Genomic DNA, 22,152 nt, shown 5'->3' on the forward strand with positions numbered 1-22,152 from the left:
AAATTGTGGCACAAAATCTGTTCAGGTTGGTGTACCATGTAAAGTGGGAATGGGGTGAAAGTGGTTAGCTAATTACTGGATGAGCAAATAAAGGTTGCAGTTTTCTAGAGAAGTGGTTTTAATTTGAATACATCTTTTGGGACTATCCATAATGTGAAGTTCTCCTAGAACCATTGAGTTTCTAGTTTAATAGTTTGCTATGCAAATGACCAGTTAAAACAATACTGTATATTGGTGTTTTTAGAAAGACCGGAAACAGCTGTATTTAAACCTTAATGTGAAACTCCTGCCATTAATAGTTACATAAGATGTTTTCATTACAAAATATGTTTTTATAAATTAATCAAGTCTGCAATCTATAGTGTGGGATGTAACGACTATACAGAGTGAAAATTTTTTTTTCTTGCCACTTAAATATAGCTGACATGGGAAAACAGAAATCTGATCAAAAGCTATAGGTAAATCCTCTTCAAGCCAAAATGTTACATTAAATGTAATCCACTGGTTCTTCCATTTTCTCTTCCTCCTTACCTCCATATACCATCTTAAAATAATCTGAGGGTCAGTATTTAATGGCTTATTGTAATTTTTAACTACATGTAATTAACAACATATAGTCTATCTGACAGAGTGTAAATTGGATAGCAAGCTTTTATCTTAATAAAATGAAATTTGTTTCTCATGATTTGTAGGTAAGAGGTAAGGTTTTTAAGGAACGAGTTTTAGCTGCTTTCAGGTACATAATTCTAAATTGAGCTCTATTTAAAGCCTTTTGTAATCTTCATGAAAATTAGTTTTCCAATTTCTAAATACATTGAGTTCCATTGAAATGACTGTAAATCTCCTTGAAAGTCCTTTAGAAAATATGTATTGGTTTGACTTCATAGAGGGGCTGGATGTGTTTCTGTGTCTAGAGAAACTAATTTACAAATGCTCTAGCTCCCTAGCTCTCAATGTAGAATAATAAAGTAGAATATTATTTAATTAAAGGCTGGGGGTTTTTCACTCCATTTATGCCGAGTATCTTTCATTCAACATTATTTGCTCAACTTAACCAACTGATACTTTGAACACTATAAAAATTAAGAATAAGTTTTCCTCTTTTATCTGTAAGCATGCTTCTCCTGAAATTTATCTACATTAGTAGTTGTCATTGTTACAGATATATCCTAGTACAAAAGTAGGATAAGGTGGAAAAGTAATGCCTGGAGGGTTGGTAAACCATTCTTTAATGTATCATGTTGGGCTCCTAGATTTGCCCATAAATCAAGCCCCATACTCTTAAAATCCATTATATGGTGGTGATGTCTGAAGCTAGTGAATGGCACACTTGGGTGTTTTCCAGTGGATGGACCTCTGTATAAACGTGGTTGCTGCAAATTCTATTTCTTCCAAAAGCCACTTTACTTAGGGTTTATCCACAACTTATATTCATTTTGATAAAAATTTTGTTTTCTGAATGTTTACTAACCACCTTATGCCAAATGTCTTGCAAATAAATTTTATTTTTAAATTTTGTGAATTTTTACAAATGTAAAAAAGAGACAGTGTATTAATATAATTTGCTTGGGAAAAACTACATACTGAAGGGCTGCTTCTATATATGATTTCTGGGAAAGAAAAGCCTATTTGTAATCTGCATACTACAGTTGCATCTGGATTTTAAGTTTAGATTTCAGCATTTCTTAATATTTTGATGATTTTGGGGGACAAATAGTTAACAGAAGTTGTATGATATATAAAAGCACAGTATTCATAAGTGTTTTACATCTTCCTAAAAGTTCCATAGCTATGAAGCTATATTTTAGCAATGAAGATGTCAAAGAAGTGAAAATTTGAAAAGATTGTTTGGAACTGTGTACAGAAATAGACTAGATTTAAAGGTAGGGTAGACCAGAAAGTTAACATATAGCTGCAGAAATTTTGTAAGGTTCAGTTTAAAACTCAAGAATAATTCCTATGAGCATTTTCCTAATAGCCATCTGATTATACATTCTTATTGAAACTGTAGGCAGAACTGTGCAAAGACAAAGTAAAAATTAAGTTCTTGTTTGACTGTCTTAGGAAATGGAAATAAATCATGAAGGCATCTTTCAATGAAGTATTGATGAACTAAGCTTGCTAATAAATTGATGAGGCGACATTATATGTGTTTATCCCAATTCATCAATTTAGGTCATTTGGAAGTTATAAATGTTATAAATAAGAGCTTAAGGCAGGGAAGAAATAACATGAAATTCTATTTCAAGGACAACAGAATATACTTGGAAAAGCAGTCCCACTTGGGCTTTGCAGCTGTGACAACCTTGACTCTAGAAATCCCCACAGAGCATGGACAATCGGTGACATAGTTGGAAGGAAATAATTACTGCTTGATGATTACTTCCATTTTGTACACACTATTGGTTTGTGTAGGCCATTATTCCAACTGACTTTTAAGTAATAGAAATCTAGTATATAATGTATCAGATACATTTGAGATTCTAATCTAGTCTGTTAATCTTAACTGAAGGTGGATTTTTAAAAAGTAATAAACAGTTAAATGTACTTCCCTTGGATGCTTTATTTCTTTCCTTTTAGAAATAGATGAACAAGCACGAGAGATAACCAGTTATTGGTGTGCATATGGAGAGATTACTAATAGCTTGCCATAGTTAAAATAAATCAGGAGACAGCGAGCTTTTTTCTGTAAAGGGCCTGATAGGAAATATTAGATACTTTGTGAGTTGGTCTGTATCACAGCTACCACTGTGCACGACAGCCATGGCAGCATGGAAGCCAGTGAGTACAGCTGTGTCGAGTGTAACAGCAACAACAGCCAATGGGCCAGAGTTTGCTGACGCCTGAAATGAAGGATTTAAGATTTAAGATTAGATCTTCCCACCCCAACTTTTATTCTGGAAAAATGATATAATGTCTAAGGTTTGTCTTTTTAAAAAATAATTTTCCTCTTTACCATTCTGTTGACTTTATATATAACCTCTAACGACTCCCCTTGAAACCCACTACTCCACGCCCACTGTCATTCTCCTGATAATAGCCTGCATTTGTCTAGCACATCATTTTTTCAAAGCAGTTTCACATATGTTCTTCACAACCATTCTGTGAAGCCAATATGGTAGACAATTACATTTCATAGGTAAGAATCTAGAGTAACTTAAAAGGAGCTCTCATTTTTAGCCCCAAAGTTACCAAAATTAGGGTCTTAACTGGTGTAATGTAAAATGAGGACAATCACTCTCCGGCCCTTAGGGATAGATAATGTATAATAAAGAGATAATGTTAGAAATGAGTGTTTTATATCAACAGGAGGGTTGTTTTTGTGCTATGACAAAATCAATGGTTAATTTCTCCAGATCTAATGGTGTGTTTTGTTTTTCATCTCCAGTTTTTAGCATTTACTCAGATTCTTGTCAACCTCCTTGGTTATTTCCTCTTACTGATTTTATTAGCTGCTTCAGTCGACACTTATACTTGACAGTTCCTATTAGCCAAGTAATTGTGCCAAGTTAAAATTGGTACAAATTTGAATCATTTTTGATTTCTTCAGTGAATACTTTTTGTCTCTCTGGGAAACTAGAGGTATAAGATGATCTGTTCTGCAGCCAGTTTCTAAATTTCAAAGTGAAAATTATTTCACTGAACTGTTAATCTATGGTTTAACGTTAGAAAATGGGGAAATAAACCTACCTTGGGATATGAGAAGTCACTGGTAATACAGTCCACAAATATATTTAAGATTATTTTCACTAGAGTTCCAAATCTTAAAAATGGAGGAGATAGTGTAAGTCATTTTCCCTGGTCATTTTTAGTGGCTCAGTCTAAGCTAAGATTGTAGGACTTAACTTTGAATTCAGGTCATTGAAAGGAAGGGAGGGTCTCTAGAAAGTGAGAAATGGAAGGCAATTGATTTCAAGTTGGAATTGGTCAGTAAGATCTGCTGCAAGTTATAGACCAAGTAGGGTAGAACACACATAAATAGATGGTGCCATACGTGGTGGTAGCTGCCATGGTAGATGTTGACATGAGGATACAGGCTGTATACTTTACAGATTGCCCCAGACAGAAGTATGAGTTGTGAAGCAGCAAAGCCCTAGTAGGGTGACTGCAAGATGTTTGGTGTAATCACAGTGGAGAGAGATGTGGTAAGAGCCAATTCTGGGAAGGTAAAAGGAAGCTTTGAGGGTGGATAGGGGGCCTCATGGGATAAAGGTTATCCCATGATAAACCTTCACCCACTGGGCTAAAGGTTTGGGGAACCATAAAAAGATTTAGCTGCTAAATATTGTAGCAATACTGAAATTTGTAATTTTTCCAAAGAACTCTACCTTTGCAGTGGTCAATAATGTAAACTAAGGAATGAACCAACAGACAAGAGCTCCCATTTTATTCTGGAGCTTCTGCTTCCTGCCTTGGAGAAGTTGGTGATGTGCAGTGGCCCATAGAGGGGAAATGAAGAAAAGTAATCTAGTTGGTAGACCTGGGAGGGGTTTAATACCTCCTTTGAAAGAACTGGGGCCCTCTGGGAACAAGATACAGACGGAGTGACATGGATAGAGGACAGACTGAAAAGGGGGAAGCTTGTATCCACTTGTATGTTTCATGCTATCAGGGAGAAAACCCACAAATACTGTGAATATAATAATGGAACAAAGTTGAGCAGCTTTGCATCATAAAGCCTTTGTTCTACATCTACCTCTAGCTTTTTGATGGGGTTAATTAAAGAAAAATATAATTTAAAAATATTTGAATCCAGATTAGAGTTTAATATGTAAATTCAGTGAGTGAAATTAGGCACTGGAACTGAGAAAAAATACTAACCATCCCTTTTCAGTGGTTCCTATCACCCATTCTATTCCATATGCAAGTACTTCATTGATATTTATTGGTTGAGAGCCAAAGTAGCATCTATCCAGATCTATCATCCAGGAGCATGGCTGTCTTTAAAATATTTGATCAAAGTGTTGGTGAGAAGACCTGACAGCTACTCACCAGGTGGGGATCAGAGGTGCAGTAAAAGCGCACACCCTCAGTGCTTGCACAAGAGGTCGCCTGTAAGGTCGATTCTAATGAGGAAGCCACTTGGTGGTCTGCTTGGTGCCATCTGGAGACCTGGAAGTGTCACACAAGTTTGTTAGGCCTTTTTGTTGTTGACTTTGTAGATTTGTCTACTGAAGGTGGTGACCTTCACTGGTTTGAATGCAGAAAACTATGGCGTTGGGTTTGACTCCTTCCATCCTTTAGACACAAATACTGTTAAACTCCTTTCCACACCTACTGCCTGTTTAATGGCCTTCCTTGCCATTTGGCAGCCTCTTCCCCCGCCCCCCAAATTGCTTTTTCCTCCATGTCAGTTCCTAACCAGATCCTGCCCACTCTGGCCACATCGTGTAAGTGCTTGTTTGATGAAAATGCAACATGAAGCAGGGGCAATTTTCATTTCTTTTTAAAAGCCAGGACAAAAAATCCTGTAGCACTCTTCCCATGGTTGACTTCTAAACCTTTATTGGTTTGATTGACTTGTTATCCTAGCTAATAGATGAAAAGATAGGTAGATGGTTGGTAATGCAGGAAATTCAGAATTCTGTGTAAAGCTGGGTTCTGGGCACCTGAACTATTGTCGATAATGACTGTGAAACCACCTGGAAACACAAAGGGGAAGTTAAATCCATTTTTCTGCGTACAATTTAAGTGAAAAGAAAGATTTATACTGGATGTGATGTTGCAAATCTACAGATTGGTGTGTTTTTTTTGATGGGGCCAATTTCTGCTGGCATAAAATGGTCTTTGAAAAGGCTCACAGTAATACCACTTTGTAAATCAAAACGGCCCAGTTCTTACACTTTCTACTTGTCAGGTACAACCTAGGAGTGGGTTTGACTCCTTGGTTATTGCTCCTAAATTATGTGGGCATATGTTTTTAATTGGCAAAAAGTAACCATACTTTAGAAGCTGGTCATTTTTACTCCATCAGGTTATAATGGTGTTTTAATAAAATGTCTGTAATTTAACACAAACACTTCGTACAGCTGTTCATTTGTCAATCTTGCAGCCAGTGTGAAGCAGCTTAGATTTTTACTAACGGTTAGGATCACCTCGAGGGGAAACAGTCCTTTTAAATCATTCCTCCTACCTATCTCCAGCCACTAGATTTGGTGGGGGTGCTGCAGCACTGCACCCTTCGTGGCAGGGCACGGGGATGTTAAGAATATTGAGAGAATCATAACCCTTTATCCCCCGCCCCCTGCGTTCTGAGTGATCAGAGAGACATTCACTTATCCCCGCCGAGAACGGTTGTCCGAAAGCGCACAGCCCGCTGGTGCCGGTTCTGCGCTCGAGCTCTTGCCACTGCTGCCCGCCTTCGCCCACGTGTGCACCCGGGAGTTGTGAAGTGTGTTGTGAGAATAAACCAAGGCGGGAAGTCCACCAGCCTTGGTCTTCAGCAGCCGTGCTCGCCGAGGCCGAGGCCGAGGCTGGCGTCCGGGAAAGCTCGCGCTCGGCTCTTGGAAGCCCTGCGCACCCGGGGTCCTTGCCTTCAGCATCCTCACCTCGCTCCCCTTCCTCCGAAGTTGCGGAGGTGCCGGGAGGAGGAGGGGCCTCGCCTGGGGCGCCTGAGTGATTGGCTGCCCCGGGCCCCTGGCGAGGGCTGTGTGGTCCAGCCCGGGTGGAGAGGGGCGGAGCGGCCACTGCTCCCACCACCGCCACAGTCACAGCCGCTGCAGCCGCGGCCGCCGGGCAGGTCGCTCTTGCGCGTCGGCTTCCCGGGCGCCCCGACGCGTGAGGGGGCGCCGTGCTCTGCTCGCTCCGCGCCCGAGCCATGCCAGGCAGCCGCGCGTAATCGCGTCCCAGTCGCCGCCGACCCGAGCCGGTGCGCGGTGCCTCGCCCGAACCGAGCTTTCGCGCCCGCAACTCCCGGGGTCTCCGCCGGCCCCTCGCGACCATGCCCCGGGCCACCGCGCTCGGGGTCCTTGCGCCGCTGCTGCCGCCTGCCCTGCTGCTGCTGCTGCTGCTGCTGCTGCCGCTGCCCCGAGACGCCGGCGGGGTCGGGGAGCGCGCGGACGCCGCCTCGGACGACTCGGCCCCGGGAGGCGCGGAGAGCGCGGAGCAGCAGCTGGAGCATTACCACGACCCGTGCAAAGCCGGTAGGTGCCGCCGCCGCCGCCGGGGAAGTCCGGCAGAAGTTTGCCTTTGAAATGTAAATAAGGTCGTGGGCGAACCGGCGCTGCCGTCTGTGGGGCGGGTCTCCCTTCCCCTCCCTCGAGGTCCCCCGGGCTCCCCGGGAACACAATGCCCCGCAGGAACTGCTGAGACGCCCTTGGACCGGGACGTCCCGGCCTGGGCTGCGGCGCGCACCGGGGCGCGCTCGCGGGCGTGCGCCCCAACGCCCCCCGGGGCCGGCGCCCGCTCGCGGGGGGACGCGCGGGGCTGGAGCGGGCGCCCCGGCCGCCTGACAGCCGGGGGTCGGCCCGGCCGCGCCTGACGCTCGCTGCGGGGACCGAGGAGCGGGCTGGGCGCGGCGCCCCGGGCTCGGATGGAGTTGCTGGCTCGGGTTTCACGGCATTTGTAAGTTTAGCGCAAACTTTCCCAAGATCGTGCGGCTACTCTTGGGAAGAGAATAAAAACCGAAACGCTTCACAGCAGGCAAAAAGAAAAGGTAGCGAGGGAGTGGGCCACTCAAATCGCCGCGAACTTCCCGGGGGCTCGGCTGGGGCCCTGGGGTCGCCCTGTGTGGGTGGAGATAGAAGCCGGCAGGTGCACTAATCCCGCCAGGAAGCGGCTCCCGGGGACGCGCGGGTCTTTCTGGCACAAATCGCAGCTCCCGCTTCCCAAGAGCCACCGACCGACTCGACTGACTCCTGAGCCTCGAGGGTGCGGCTTCAGCGCCGAAATAGCTGAGGCGTCAGCCCCGGAAGGTCCAGGCGCCAGTTGCAGCGCGCCGATGGATTGGGGGGCGCTCCCAGCTACGACAGGATCCTGGGAGAGGATGGTCTCAGAGGCCCGGGTGGGCCCTGGCCGGTACCGGGGGTCCGCTGGTGGCGCTGTTTGTGTCCAAGTTGGTCGGCTGGCTTCTTGGCGACCTGCAGGCGTGGGCACACCTGAGGGAAGAGCACAGCCTCCAGCCTCAGAAGGTGCTGCTTCAAGGTGCTGCGGTGGCGCAGGTGTGTGAGAGTGCCGTGGGCCAGCAGCCCCTCGTTCCTTCACTCCCTGGAGACCTGTGGTAGCCTGTTTCCTCATCTCTCAATTGGGGGCAGTAAATACAGGAAGACTCATGATACATGGGAAATCTCTGCGAATGGAGTGACGATTGTGGCACCATAACTATTTCTGTTGCTACTGCCATGACTGTGGTCAAGGCTGTGCATTGGGAAGATCAAAACTGGATGAAGCCTGGGCAGGAACTAGGCTTTGAGATGAGAATCTTGTAAAGGTTGAGGGTCAAACCAGGCTTCAGGGGGTCTGATCTTAGCAAGTGGGAAGATTCCTCCAGAACATCCAACTCTTGCTGTACCTTGTGGGGCGCTGATAGGGAGGTGACCAGCAGAGCTGGCCCCTGAGACTTGGAGAGATAACAGCAGGGAGCGTGCCCTGAATGAGGAGGTCCCTCATGGACCTGGCTCATGAGCAGGGATGGTGACTTTGGGATGGTGACTGTGGCATGGTGACTTTGCCCTGAAAAGAGGGACACTGAGGCTGGGAAAATGGGGTGGGGGCAAGGCAGGTGGATTGACCATCACCTGCACCAGCAGACACTGAACGCCAGTGGATGAGAGCTGGAGGCCCGCCAGGGAGAAGTGTGGGCAGCTGCGACCTGGACTGGAGAGGTGATCGAGTTGGTTCTGGAATGGCCTCAACCCTCCAGTTTGCCGGGCAGCTGGTCTGGACGCTGCAGATCCAGGTGAAAGAGGCATAGGTCAGTCTGGGGAGCTCCCCACCTTGAGTCTCAGTGCTAAAGGAATAACCTTGAGTCAGATGTGCCTATTGGGACCTCATTTTTCTCCAGTAATTTTGGAGAAAATGTTGGATAACAGGGGATGTGTGTTCTGTGATTCTTACCAAGATGGGACAGGCAGCAAGGCTGGGAAGTAGAGGATCCTGGGAGTGTGGTTTCGGCCAGCTCTGTGCAACTGCACAGCCCTCCGAGGCTTCCCAGCCCCATGGCCTCTCCGCAGGTTGTGCTGCTGCTAGGAGTGGCCAGAAGAGGGCGATGGCGAGCATCTCTGTCTGGAATGCCCTGAGCAGGGAACAGCTTCTGGAAGGACCACAGCAGTATGTTGATCTCAATGAATGGATGTGTCTAGGAGCGGGTGGTGGGAGGACACTGCATTTCCTGGTTACATATTAAAACCAAATCTTGGGCCTCCCTTGGTGGGGTAGGCGGTTGAGCACCATGCTGTGAAGCTGTCCACAGCCTCTGCAGCGCCGGTTCAATCCCGGTCAGCAGGCAAGGGTCCCACATGGTGCACAGACCTCTCCTGTCGCACCCACTGCTCCCCTCAGCAGTGTATTTCGTCAGTCTGTCTGTTCTGTTCCCTGCTCTGTCTCTGGTGAATCCTATCACCCTCCCACGCATCTAGCCTGTACCCTGGTTCTTGTATAAATAAATAAATAAATAAATAAATAAATAAATAAATAAATAAATAAATAAATCTTAAAAAAAAAAATCTTAAGGAGCAGCCTGTCATCCTATCCCAGTCATAGCCTAACTTCTCAAGGGGTCTAACTAGAAGCCCTCTTCTAGGACCTGCCTTGAGGCTTCAAATCTCAAACACATCCCACCCGCCCTTTTCTGAGTGCTTGTCTCCGTTCTGCTACAGGTGGGGTGTGCAGACAGGAGAGTTTGGGACCTGTTCCTGGCTTCTCAGGCTGTGTTGCCCTGGGCGAGTTCCTTCATCTCTGGGCCTCAGCTTCTCATCTGTAGAGTGAAGATGTTGGACTTTAGGGTTGCAGCCTGCTGGGTCCAGAGAGCTGTTTTGCTTGGTCTGCATCAGCCATCTCACCCCACACCCACTTCACGTCTTTGGGCACCTGAGTTTCTGCCCCAGCATCTTCTTACCTTGTGTTCCACAGTTCTGTGGTCTTTTCTTACAGCTTAGTCTCTCAGAGGCTGACCAAACTAGTAAGTTTTTTACCATTTGCAATTTTACTTTTACCCCTTTTGGCATCACTTTTACCATTTTCTCTGCCATTATAAGTTGCTGAATTTCTCTGTGCCTTAGTTTCCCCATTTGTAAATGAGGATGGTTCCTAATGGGTTAACGTATTTAAAATAGTGGCTGACATATAGTCATAGGAACTTCTTGAAAGAATATCTTTATTTATTTATTTTTATTTTTAAATTTATTTATTTATTTATACAAGCACTGGGTACAGTCAGAAGCGCGGGAGGGTGAGAGAATTCACCAGAGCCAGAGCAGGGAACAGAACAGGCAGAACGATGAAATACATGCTGAGGGGAGGAGCGGGCAGTAGGAGAGGTCTGCGTGCCATGTGGGACCCTTGCCAGTGGCCGGGGATCGAACCGGCGCTGCAGAGGCCACGGGCAGCTTTGTAGCCCAGCGCTCAACTGCTGTGCCACCAGGGGAGGCCCTTGAAAGAATATCTTCATGCTGACCTTCAAAGCAAATTTTAAACTGTAACATTTATATTTACCAATAAACAATCTATTTTGATGATATAAAACAGGAGGCTTTTTAAAATCAAATGACTGTGAAGTGGGAGTGAGTCTGTGAGCTTCTTCTGGCCTGGCACTAGTAAGGTATATGGAGTTTCCTGGCATGGTCTCTGTCTGGAGGGGCCTAGCTGTCCCATTTCATTCTACATCTGATACTGTAAGCGTGACCAAGGGTTAATTGACAGCAAATGACATTGTCCCAACACCAAGCCTCTGGCAAGAATGTAGAGTCCACATTCTTCAGCTGCATTCAGAGCTGGAAGGCCCGGGTTCTGAGCCTCACCCTGCTTCCAAGTCCCTGTGGCCTGGAGCAAGTCCCTTCACCTCTCCATGCCACAGTCTCCTCATCTGCAAAATGGAGAAAGTCACAAAACCGCTGCCTTGTAAGGCAGGAGGCTCTTGGTAGATGGAGTCTTCAGAGAGCAGAGCCTTTGCCAAGGACTTGAGTGTGGATTGTTGGGGAGATGATCCCAAGAAGCAGGGTGGGAGCCTCCCCGGTGGCGCAGTGGTTGAGCGCTGGGTTGCGAAGCTGCCCACAGCCTCTGCAGCGCCGGTTCGATCCCCGGCTGCTCCCCGGCCACCGGAGGAGGGTCCCACATGGCGCGCAGACCTCTCCTGCCGCCCGCTGCTCCCCTCAGCAGTGTACTTCGGTCCTTCTGCCTGCTCTGCTCCCCGCTCTGGCTCTGGTGAATTCTCTCACCCTCCCGCGCTTCTGACTGTACCCAGTGCTTGTATAAATAAATAAATAAATCTTTAAAAAAAAAAAAAGAATCAGGGTGGGAGAATGATGAGAATGAAACAGAGAAGAAGGAAATCCCACAAAGGCAGTGAAGTCGAGGTGGCTGCTTTAGTTGGCGGGGTCTTGTCCCCACCAGGCCTCTGCAGACCTTCCAGAAAGCTTCCCAAGATTACCTGCACAGGGAATAGCGGACTGGAATCCAACAGTAGTTATCCTTCATTGTCCTTCCTCTTCCAGCTTCTATCCCTGGGCAAAAACTCACCCCAAACTCAGGGGTGTTGCACAGCCACTGTATTATGGTGGTGCTGCTGTAGCTCATGAGTTGGGGAGGGCACAGTACAGGTGCTTTGTGGCAGCTCCACCAGGCCCGAGTCTCTGCTGGGAAGACTTTCAGGTTGGGAGTGACTCCGTAAGCCGGGGCTACAATCCCCTGGGGGCTGCTGCAGTCACCAGTCTGATGCTTGAGGCTGGCTGTTGCCTGGGACACCAGTTGGCCTTTTGGCAAGTGGTCTCTGGGTGGGCTCTCCAGGGTCGTTAGGCTTCCTCACAGCATGGTAGCTAGAGGCGAGGACTTGTGTGTAGTGTGTTTAGCAGATGATTCCTCCCAGGAGAGCTAGATGGAAGCTGGGCTGCCCTTTATGATCTTGCTTTGGAAACTGTATGTCACACTTTCTCCATCAGCCCAAGATCTCCCAGGCTCAAGCAGAGGGGACACAAGCCCATTCCTCCATGGCAGGAATATTGAAGCCACGGTGTTAAAAAGGCACAGTGGAGTGGTGGGTACTGTTGCAGCCGCTTTGGGGAAATACGACCTGCGCCACTCCACAAGGTACTGACTTCCCTGTAGGTCTAGTCTGCCCCTGTGCACACTTGTGAGCGCTATAGGAAATCTCCTCAGGCAGGAAAGCAGGAGAGATGTGGCAGGTGCATGGCCCCACCTAGTTAAGCTGCAGGCATATGATTCCGCAGCTTCGTCACCAGTATTTGTCTACTTGAGGCTTAAATGACATGAAAGTGCTTTGTAAACTGTAAAGCGCTGTACAGCCTTTTGAGTTTATTCAATACAATGGAAGTTTGATGGCCAGCTTTGCTTTTCAGCTGGTGCCTTGATAGATGCCAGGGCCTTCCTGGCTGCTGTGTGTTCAATCAGATAAATACACACGTCTTAAGGAAGTGTGCGTATAGGACAGCCAGCGGCCCCTGGTGGCTTATGGCTCAGGAGCCGGTGCTGGGTGCTGGCCTCTGAGCTGGCTCTTTCCTCACGAGGAAGTCTGGATTCCCACCCCACACTTCCTGCCTGGTGTTCAGGGCCTGACTCCATCTTTCCAAGACACAGTAAACTTACCACATGGGCCCTTGTCCCCCGGGTCACCAGAGCCCGCTAGGACAGCACACTGGGGGCTGTTCCTGCCAGCAACCCTCACGGCACTGCTGTGAGGCTGAAAAGTCCAGTGCCAGGAGGTCAGAGTCTGTGTCTTCTCTGGTCACTGCTCGAAGCCCAGTGGGCACCTGCGGATGTCTGCTGAATGCGGGAATGATGATGTGGGCCGATGTGAATTAGGTTCATGGCCCAAGGAACCTCCAAGTTCCCTGTCAGCCCAGAGTGCAAAGCCTCCCTGGCCCAGTGGAGTGTGCAGAGTGGAGCTGGGGGGAGCCTATAGTCTCGGGCACTTCTCCTCTGGTTTCCAGCAGCGGACACCCCAGGTGCCAAGCACAGCATCTAGCGCAGCTCAGTGTCCAACATTTCACCCCCTGCAATGGAGTGGGGCAGGTGCGAGGTGGTAAAGAGCACAGGCTTTGAAGCCTGATAGACCTAGATTTAAAATTTGCCACCTGCGCAAGGCTTTGTGACCTTGAGTGAGTTACTTTACTTCTCTAAGCCTCTGTTTCCTCACTTGGAAAGAACCACTATTATTCACTTTTCAGGGTTGCTACCGGGGTTAAATGACACAATGTCAAGTGCTTAGCACAGATTCTGGCACTAGGCAGGTGCTCGATGATTAATATGTACATTATTAGAAAGCAGAACAGGCGTTCACAGATACTTCTTGAGCTCCTTTGCTGAAATGCTGTAGAGGAATTTGGGTTTTGTAATAAGGGAACAATTGATTGTATGTGGTGTGAATTTTATGTGAGTCGTAATGCAATAAAGTTATCTTTCTTTCTTTTTTAAGGATGGGCCAGAGGCAGAATTGGGGAGGAATGCACTGTCTGTCTCCTGAGTAACTGAGACGCAGCTGCCAGAGCAGAGGCTGCAGCTCGGCCAAGCAGGCAGGGAGAGTGTGGCCTTCAGATGCCAAACAGAAGGCAGAGGTCCCAGCCATGGCCAAGACTCAGCTGGGGTAGCCAGTGTCTAGGAGAGGGGAGTCTGGGAAGGGAAATGCATCTTGGGCCTCTTTTGGACAAGAATGTTCCAAGAGCTGAATGACAGCAGCTATACCACTCCACTGGCCTTCAACCCAGCCCCAGAGCTGACAAGCAGCTGTAACGGTTCCCATTTTGCATGTGGAGAAACCGACTTAAGCCCTAGACTTAGGTCCCACATTGATGCTCCTTTGCCTTCCACAGTGACTCATCTCTGTAGACAGACCTCAAGTTCTGCAGACAGAGAAGTCCAGTGTTACCATCCAATGCAGGTCCCCAACTCTGACATCTGTGGAACCTGTTTTGCAGCGATCAGTGTCTGGAACCCTCTCCTGGGGGTGGCATGTGTGTTGGGGGAGTGTTCTCTAATCCCCATGCCACACAGTGAGAGGAGGAGGGGGTCGGCATAATTGTGCCAGAGTCATCCACAGAAGCCCTGATCTGTAGGGCGTCTGGCACGTGCAGGGCCATGCACCAGGTGCCGGGGAGCTAGGTACCAGCCAGACCTCAGGTCTTGTCCCTGGAGTGGCCAGCTCAGCCCTGGCCTCCTCCCTGACAGACGGTGAGTGTGGACAGGTCACAGGGCTCATTCAGCAGCACCCCCTGTGATCAGTTCTGGACCTTCCACCTATCAGGCTGCTCCGGCCACTCTTAGGGAACACTGGGCTGGGCCCCTACTCTTCCCCAGCCTGATGGTTCTAAACCCAAGCATTGGAGTCAGGCTAATTTCTCCCCTACTCTGTCAATTACTAGCCTTGAAACCTAGAGCAATCCTTCAGCCATTAAAGCCTCAGTTTTCTCATCTCTCTGTGGTTAATTGAAGCTCCTGTTTCATAGCCTTACTGTTGTGTGAAAGGCACTGGTGCTGTGCTTAGCAAATAGAAGCACTCAATGTGGAGCATTGCTATAATTTTATGTCCCCAGAATAACTTGTCATGTGTGAAGAGTGCGTGCCTTAAATTAATTATGGATTAAATTCTACAGAAACGGAAAGAAAACAGTGCTTAATCACATCAACAGCATTGCTTTTCCACACTTCTCTGAGAGCGCCGAGGGACAGAGCAACAGGCCTCTGGAGGCAAACTGCCAGGGTTCAGATCTCAGCACTCACACTTCATGGCTGTGGGACCCTGAGCAACCGGCTTAAACTTTTATTAGGCTTCCGGGATCTCAGCTTCCTCATCTATAAAATGCGGATACGGATGTATACAAGTCGGGTTATTATGAGGATTAAACGAGCCAACAGGGACGAAGCACCCAGCGTGGAGCTGGCACAGAGTGCCCGGGCTGTCGGGTGTGTTGGAGACGTTGGGGCTGGCATCTCAAGGGCAGAGGACTTACAGGGCCCATGTTCCCCACGCAGGCTCTCAGTGAGTGGCAGCGCAGGTGACAGGGCAGAGGTGAAACCACCGTTTAAGAGACCGTTTTGGGCATCAGGCAGCTGTGTGGAGCTTGCCTCTGCCCTCACTGCCTGTGTGGTTTTGACTAAGTGCTGTAACCTCTCTGAAGCTTAGTTTCCCCTTTGGAAAATGGGAATGGTATTCAAAACTACCCAGTAGGTTTATGGGAGGATGAAATGAGGTAGTGAACTTGAAGTGTTTAGCCGGCAGTCATTTGTTACCAGCGCCTCTCCTTGCTGTTATTATTACTGCTCTTACTGGTCCCCCTTAAAGAATTTCCCTATTAGTGACAGTCTCTCAGCGGCCTATGTATGCGTCTCTCTCCCTGTCAGGGCAGCAAAGAGTTCTCTTAGGATCTCAGAGCATGTGGCAAGTGATAATTTATTGCTCCGCAGCCCGCTCGCTCTCATCCATGAGGCAGGGAGAGGATGACAGATAAACCCAGCGCATATTAGCAGGTTTCTCATGGTCTCCTCCTAGCCTGCTCGTAAGACAGTTCTGCCTGGATGCAAACATAGCAACAGGAACCGAGCTTTCCCGCTGATTGGTTACAGACCTATCTGTGATCACGCCACCCTCTAGCCACTTCTGTCAATTACCAATAAATATTCCCAAGCTCGCCTGCACCCGCGCTGGAGTGTTGATGCTCAGCCGGAGTCCTTGCCCGCTCCACCAGCTGGACCACTTATCTCTGGCTCATCCTGCAATTTGCACCCAGCCTCCTTCCCTTCCTCCCACCTGGGTTACTGGCCTTGCGTTGCTCTGAGTCCTGCCTGAGCAGGCCCAGGAGCAGGCTACCTTCCTCCCCAACTCTTTTTCACATCCTCTGGGCCTGTTCTCCTCCCAGTGGAGCTGGCACTGGTGTCCCATCCTCTCCCCCAGTCTCTGAGTCTGCGGTGAGTCAAAGAGGGCTGGGCCCCGTGTCTGCAGCGACCAGGCGGGTGCTTCACCCTGAAACAGCTGACTCTCCCTCCCTGTCTCAAGCCTCCCAACCCAAGTGCTGCCTTTTCTGCTTCCAAATGTAACCCCTCCAGTCCTCTGTCTTTGCTGCCACCATGGGGCCCAAGGCTCCTGCCAGGCCCCAGTTGGGTTCCTGTGACAGTGCTGGAACCTGTCTCCTGCTGGCTACCCCCAGCCGTTTTCCTCATGGCAGGCGGAGTGATCTTTTTGAAACTCACATCTTATCATGTTTGTCAAATCACACCCATGTAGGACCCATGAATGACTGCCCATTGCACGTGGGGTGAGAGTGGTTGGCAAGTATGTCCCTCTGACCCACCCAGACTCCTCCCCTTACCTGCCCACCTCCCGCACGTCCTCCCTTCTGCCTGGGCACGCTCTGCCCCATGCTCCAGAACTCAGCTCAGGTGTCCTCTTCCTCTTGCTCCCGACCCTTATCTTAATCAGGTCCCATTTCCTGAATCTCTCATGACCTTGGCTTCTTGGAGGGCACATGCAGTCTGTAACTGGGTGTGTGCATTCGTGTGATTGCTCGCTCAATGTCTGCTTCCACACTAGACAGTGAGCTCCAAGGTGGTGGAAGCTAGACTCGCTTTTGGGTTCCCAGTCACCAGAACAGTGCCTGGTGGGTCCTCAGCCATCATTTGTCAAGTGGAAAACTGAGCACATCAGTTACCGTAGGGATTTGGAAAAAACCGTGCACACCATACGACAACCCCTGGAGGCTTGTCCTGAGGGAGCCTGGAAGACCAGAGCCTGGCCTGCAAGGATGGGTGAGATTCGGAGAAGCTGGGAGGCAGGTGGAATGTGCAGGGTAGATCCAGACAAAGTGTCGGGAATGCTGGTCATGTGCCTGGAGATGGGGGTTTACTTAGCAGAATAGCAGCGACGAGATCAACAGAGGCTCGGAACACTAAATGTTAGGCTGAGATATTTGATGTACATCCCTTAAGAAATGGGGAGCTATTGGCGATTCTGGAGCAGAGGATTATTACAATGGTGACACGCGATGCTTAGGATCTGCAGAAGCGGGGAGCAGCAGGTGTTCTAGGCCTGGGAGCACGAGGTCCAGACTTGGGCTTGGTCTCAGGAATGGAAGGGAAGAGGAGACAGGCCAGAGGTTCAGGGCTGTGTGTGTGTGAGCGGCCCAAGCTGAGCTATGCCTCACTGTCACAGCTGGGACTTGAATGAGTTCACCCAGGCATGTTCTGTAAGCTCTGGGGTGCCCTAGAGATGAGCAGAGAAGGGAATTTTTTTAAATATAAAACAGTTTTACTAATTATGCGGCTGATATGTATCTACTGGAGCATATTTAGATGATGTAGAGTAAAAATTTCTAGTAATTTCATGAACTTTCCAGTAATGCCATGGCCTAGACCTAACCATTGTTAACATTTTGTTATATATTTCCCTATAATTTTCTATCCATGTTTGTAATGTTTTTTAATGCTGTGCATACTGCTTTGAACCTCTTTGTATTTCATTCCACTTAGTACCATAAACCTTCCCTTATAATAAAGGTGCCTTATGTAATAAATGTACAATATCAATTTAAAGTTGATTTGTACATTATTGTATTGATGCACCATAATTTATTTCAGCAATCCCCTATTGTTGAATATATGGGTTTTTCCCTTTTTTCTTTTATAAATCCTTTTGGGTTATCCTTTTTGTTAGATTTTTATATCCCATTTTAAATGATTACTTTAGAAAAAAAATTCCTAGATGTAGAATCACCGGGTCATATCAGCAGATGTTTTCCGGACTTCAGATTCTTCTTTTCTTTAAATAGCCTATCAATTTTTTTTGTACTCCTCAGAACTTAGGATTGCTATTTTGTATTCTAATTGCCTAAATCTTTGTTGGCTTGATAAGAGAAAATGAATTTTCTTTATTTTCAATTGCATTTGTACTGTTGTTGTGTTTCTTTTTCAAATGACTGAATCTTTGAAATTATATTTTGTATTTCTTTTGTTGTGTGCATTGTCTCTCTGTGTGTGCATTTTTCTTCTGTTGGTACTCATTTTCTGATTAGATGCTCTTTTTGTTTTTTAAAGATTTATTTTTATTTATGCAAGAGCTGGGGTACAGGCCAGAGTCGCAGGAGGGTGCGAGGTTTCACCAGAGACAGAGCGGGGAACAGAACAGGCAGACGGACCGAAAGCACTGTTGAGGGGAGCAACGGGCAGACAGGAGAGGTCTGCTTCATCATGTGGGATTCTCCCTGGCCGGCCCGGGATCGAACCGGTGCTGCGGAGACTGCGGACAGCTTCACATGCTGTGCTCAGCCTGCTGCACCACTGGGGAGGCCATAGATGCTCATTTTTGTACATCTTTGTAGGAATTCTTAAATGTTAAGGGCGTCAACCTTTTATCTATCATATATATCAAAAATAATCTTTGGAGAGAAGATTTTTTAAAAGCAGAAAGTTTGTTCCGTACCATTGACTTTTTTTGCTGGAGATGTGGACATGGTCTGATCAGATTAGATTAGGCTAAATTGCTAATAGCAGACCCAAGTTAATTAGCTGTGTCCATCAAGGTCCTGTCAGAAAGATGAAACCATCTCAGGAATTTGGAAGGCAAATTGAAAATTTAACATAAAGGATTATTAACTAACAAAAGTAGATTGACTATTAAAGAGGTCAAGAGATCTAAGAAAGAAGATATGAATAACAGATACAGGGCACAACTACTAGGCAAGAAAGGAACTTGGAAGAGGACACTGCCCCCTCTCCTCTCCCAGGCTGAGATTCTAACTTCACAGAAGAGTGTGGTGTTGACTCCCCGGAGGTGGTGAAGTTCCAGGAGATAGAGGAAGAGGCTGATGAGAGCAGGATATTGCCCACTGGAGCACTTGTAAAGCTCTGAAGCCTGGGCACCATTGGGTCTCCTGACACTACTGCTGGCCACTACTCCATCCCTGCAAGAGGAAGAGTCCAGCAGAATTATGGAAAATCTCCTCTTCTTGCAATTTCCCTCAAGTGTGCTCTACTGATAAAGCCTAATGTCCTGCCATCTGGCGAAGGAGAAATGTTTACAGGATCTAGCTTCAGTGTCAAAAGCATGACAAAAAAGAGTAGATTGAGAGCTGAGAGGTAATATATTGCTAACTGGAACATTGGCTTAAATAAACTAGAAGTTTCTTTATTATGTCAAAGCCTAGAGGTCTGCAATCCAGGGCCGCTAAAGCAGTTGCTTCAGGAAGTCCTCCAGAATCCAGTCTCCTCCCAGCTTACCACTCTACTCTCCCTTGGTTGAGGCCCCTGTGTTACTATCCTCATGACCTGAGTGGTCCACAGGCACCGTATGGGAGGCATGCAAGAGAAATGTGCAAAGACTACGTGAGAAGACACCTTGGGAAACCATTTGTCCCTTCTGCTTTCATCTTATTGGCCAGAGCTTAGTCACATGGCCACAGATTGCTATAAATTGAGAAATCTTTCTTCTGGAAAGCCTGGCACAGAAAAGTGAAGGTTCTGTTATTATGGAAAAGAGGAGAAAGACATTGGTGGACAATAAGCATTCTCTGCCACAATAGGCTGAATTTTCTGGCCCTTTATGAAGAAAATCTTGTCTAAATAATGACGTTGACACTCATTTTTTTGGTATCATTACCAAAAGTTAATCAGGTTCACAAAATAAGATCTTAGAATAAAAACTTGTAACATGTTAGAAATGGAAGAAAACCTTGGGATTATTTATTCAAAGTTTTTCATGTCTCCTCTGCAGACCCTAAGGGCTGGCAGGGGCAGTAACTTAGCCAAGGGCACACAGATGGCTGTTGGAAGGTTGGAGGTAGACCACGTCACTTTCCTTTTCACTAAGATATCTTTCTACTCTCTGCACTGCTTAGGTCTCTCACGGGCCTCTGTCTTCATAATTAGTTCAACAAAATTGCACTGGTAACTTATGGCTGTAAAGGAGATCAATACACAGTGGAAATATTATTGTTTATGAAATGTGCCTGCTCCTGGAATCAGGCACATAGAGTGCAAAGACGCAGAGCCCTAAAGTCTTTTGGCTTTCAGGATCTAAAATGCACCCTTCTCTGCACTTGAGTGGAGGTTGTGAGCCCTCGCTTTGGGAACACAGCAGGTGTGAGAGAGCAGTAGGTCCTGTTCTGCTGGAGTGAAACAGTGAAAACCATCATCTCGTGCCAAAATAGTCTTTCACGTTACCAGTTAGAGTGCCATCTTCCTATTTAGCGATGGAAATAACAAGGATTTTCTTAGAACAGCTATATGTGCCAGGGTCCCAGCAGGAAATAGCCCAGAATTTACCCCAGCTGTTTTCAAATGAAGAGATCTTAAGGAGGGACTGCTTACATAGGCAGGGTTACAGGAATAAACAAGGGTGTGGGGCATCCAGAGACTAGCAAGTCACCGCTATTGCTGCAGGGAGGAGGAAAGGGAACCATGTTCCAGGAGCTGCGACCTTGCAGGGGTGCAGTGGTGGAGAGATGCACCTACCACCAGAGACCCAGCCCCAAAGCAGGGAAGAAATGCTGCACCTCTTTCTCTTCTTCCCTCTGATTTGCCAGGATCGCTTCCTGTTGAGCATTAATGGAAGCCAGAGGGCCAGGGGCATGGGGAGTGCAGTGCACAGGATCAGCCTTCCTGGACACAGAGTAGGGCAGAGAGGGTGGAGACTAAGTATAAAAGAATAGCTTCAGCCATAGCCCGGGCTTTGCCATGGATACTCATTTACATGGGCGGAAGTGTTTTGGGCATCTTCACAGCATGCATTTGTAAATGGCCACGTGTGGCACCGCGATGCTGTCCCCCCACCCCCACTCGCTGCTTATGGCAGGCTTGGCTAACTAGTCACGGATCTTTTTCCTGTGGGTTCCAAGACATCCCCTTACTATGCTCAAAGGAACATCACCAATTGAGTGGAGTTGGAACATGAGATGAAACCTATGTGGACCTGTAAAACTTCAATAGCCTTGTAAATATTGCCCACCTATATTGATATGGTGGATAATCCTTTTTTTCCTGGGAAATGAGCTGAACAGGTATTTCTTAAGCCAAGTGAGTCCTGCTTGGAAAGCTGAGCACTGGCACAGTTCTTATGGATGAAGAGGAAGAGACAGGGCAGGAGGCCACCAGAGGAGGCATCAGCCAGCCCTCTTGGTTCATCTGTAAATCAAGGCAGGGTGGGTGATCCTTTGGGGTGAAGTCAGCTTTCTGAGTGGCTCTATAGGAAACCCAGCTCTGTGTGGCGCTCTCCTAGGTCCTGACTTTACATGCAGTGTCTTAGGGATTCTCAGGTTCTGCTACATATCTCGTGTGTACTCCCAGAACCCTAAGTTCAGACTTTAAGTGACTTTGAAGGATAACCCTTAGCTGAACAAATGGGCAGTGAATTAGGGATGTTGCCAGCATGGTGTAGGACATAAATGCCAAGTATTTCCCAACTCGTGTGCCTTTTCTACCAGCTGGTGCCTGCTCTCTGTAGCACTTTGTGGATGGATTTAGAGGCTGTGCCCAGGCTCAGTGGACAGGGGAGCCGCAGGCCGAGGGGTCTCTGGCTTGGGGGCAAGGGTGTGAAGAGCCACGTGCTTGTCTCATATTTGCATGGAGTAGGGGACAAGCCCTGGGTTAGAGTCAGCACACATGGCTTCTAGATGTGCTATTTTGAACAAATCCTTAAACCTTCATGGGCCTGTTTCTTCATATTGAAAACAAGGACAACACTCAGATGACTCTTATACTCTCTCCATCTTAGTTTATAGTTCAAACGAGTTTTTTAAAGTCTTCAAGATAAAACTTGCAACAAATCTGTTTGATTCAATTAAATTATTTCCAACTCCTCACTCCTCTCTGCCATATGCTTCAGTAACTAAACGGTGTATCCCTTGTGAGGGCCATGTCGCCAGGCTGGGGCAGCTGGAGACCCTAGAGACAGGAGGCCTCCCATACTAAACAGATCCTACTCTTTAATCTCAACCAAAAGATCCAGGAGGCGTGATTCACATCTTGCCCTGTTTCCTCTCCTCTGTCCTCTGTGGGCCT

At 47.5% G+C, this 22,152-nt stretch overlaps 1 protein-coding gene across 1 annotated transcript in view; it reads left to right on the forward strand.

Annotated features, from left to right (window-relative positions):
• Positions 1-6,940: 6,940 nt before the first annotated feature.
• The window catches only part of TLL2 (tolloid like 2), a gene marked incomplete at both ends in the record, with an annotated part of 97,931 nt that continues 82,719 nt past the window's right edge, over positions 6,941-22,152 (forward strand). Inside the window, one exon of the mRNA XM_084245007.1 lies at positions 6,941-7,142. Within this exon, the coding sequence (XP_084101133.1) occupies positions 6,941-7,142 (202 nt within the window). The remainder of the gene's footprint in view (positions 7,143-22,152) is intronic.

This window comes from Talpa europaea (assembly GCF_964194135.1).
Source record: "Talpa europaea genome assembly, chromosome: 10".
NCBI lineage: Eukaryota > Metazoa > Chordata > Mammalia > Eulipotyphla > Talpidae > Talpa > Talpa europaea.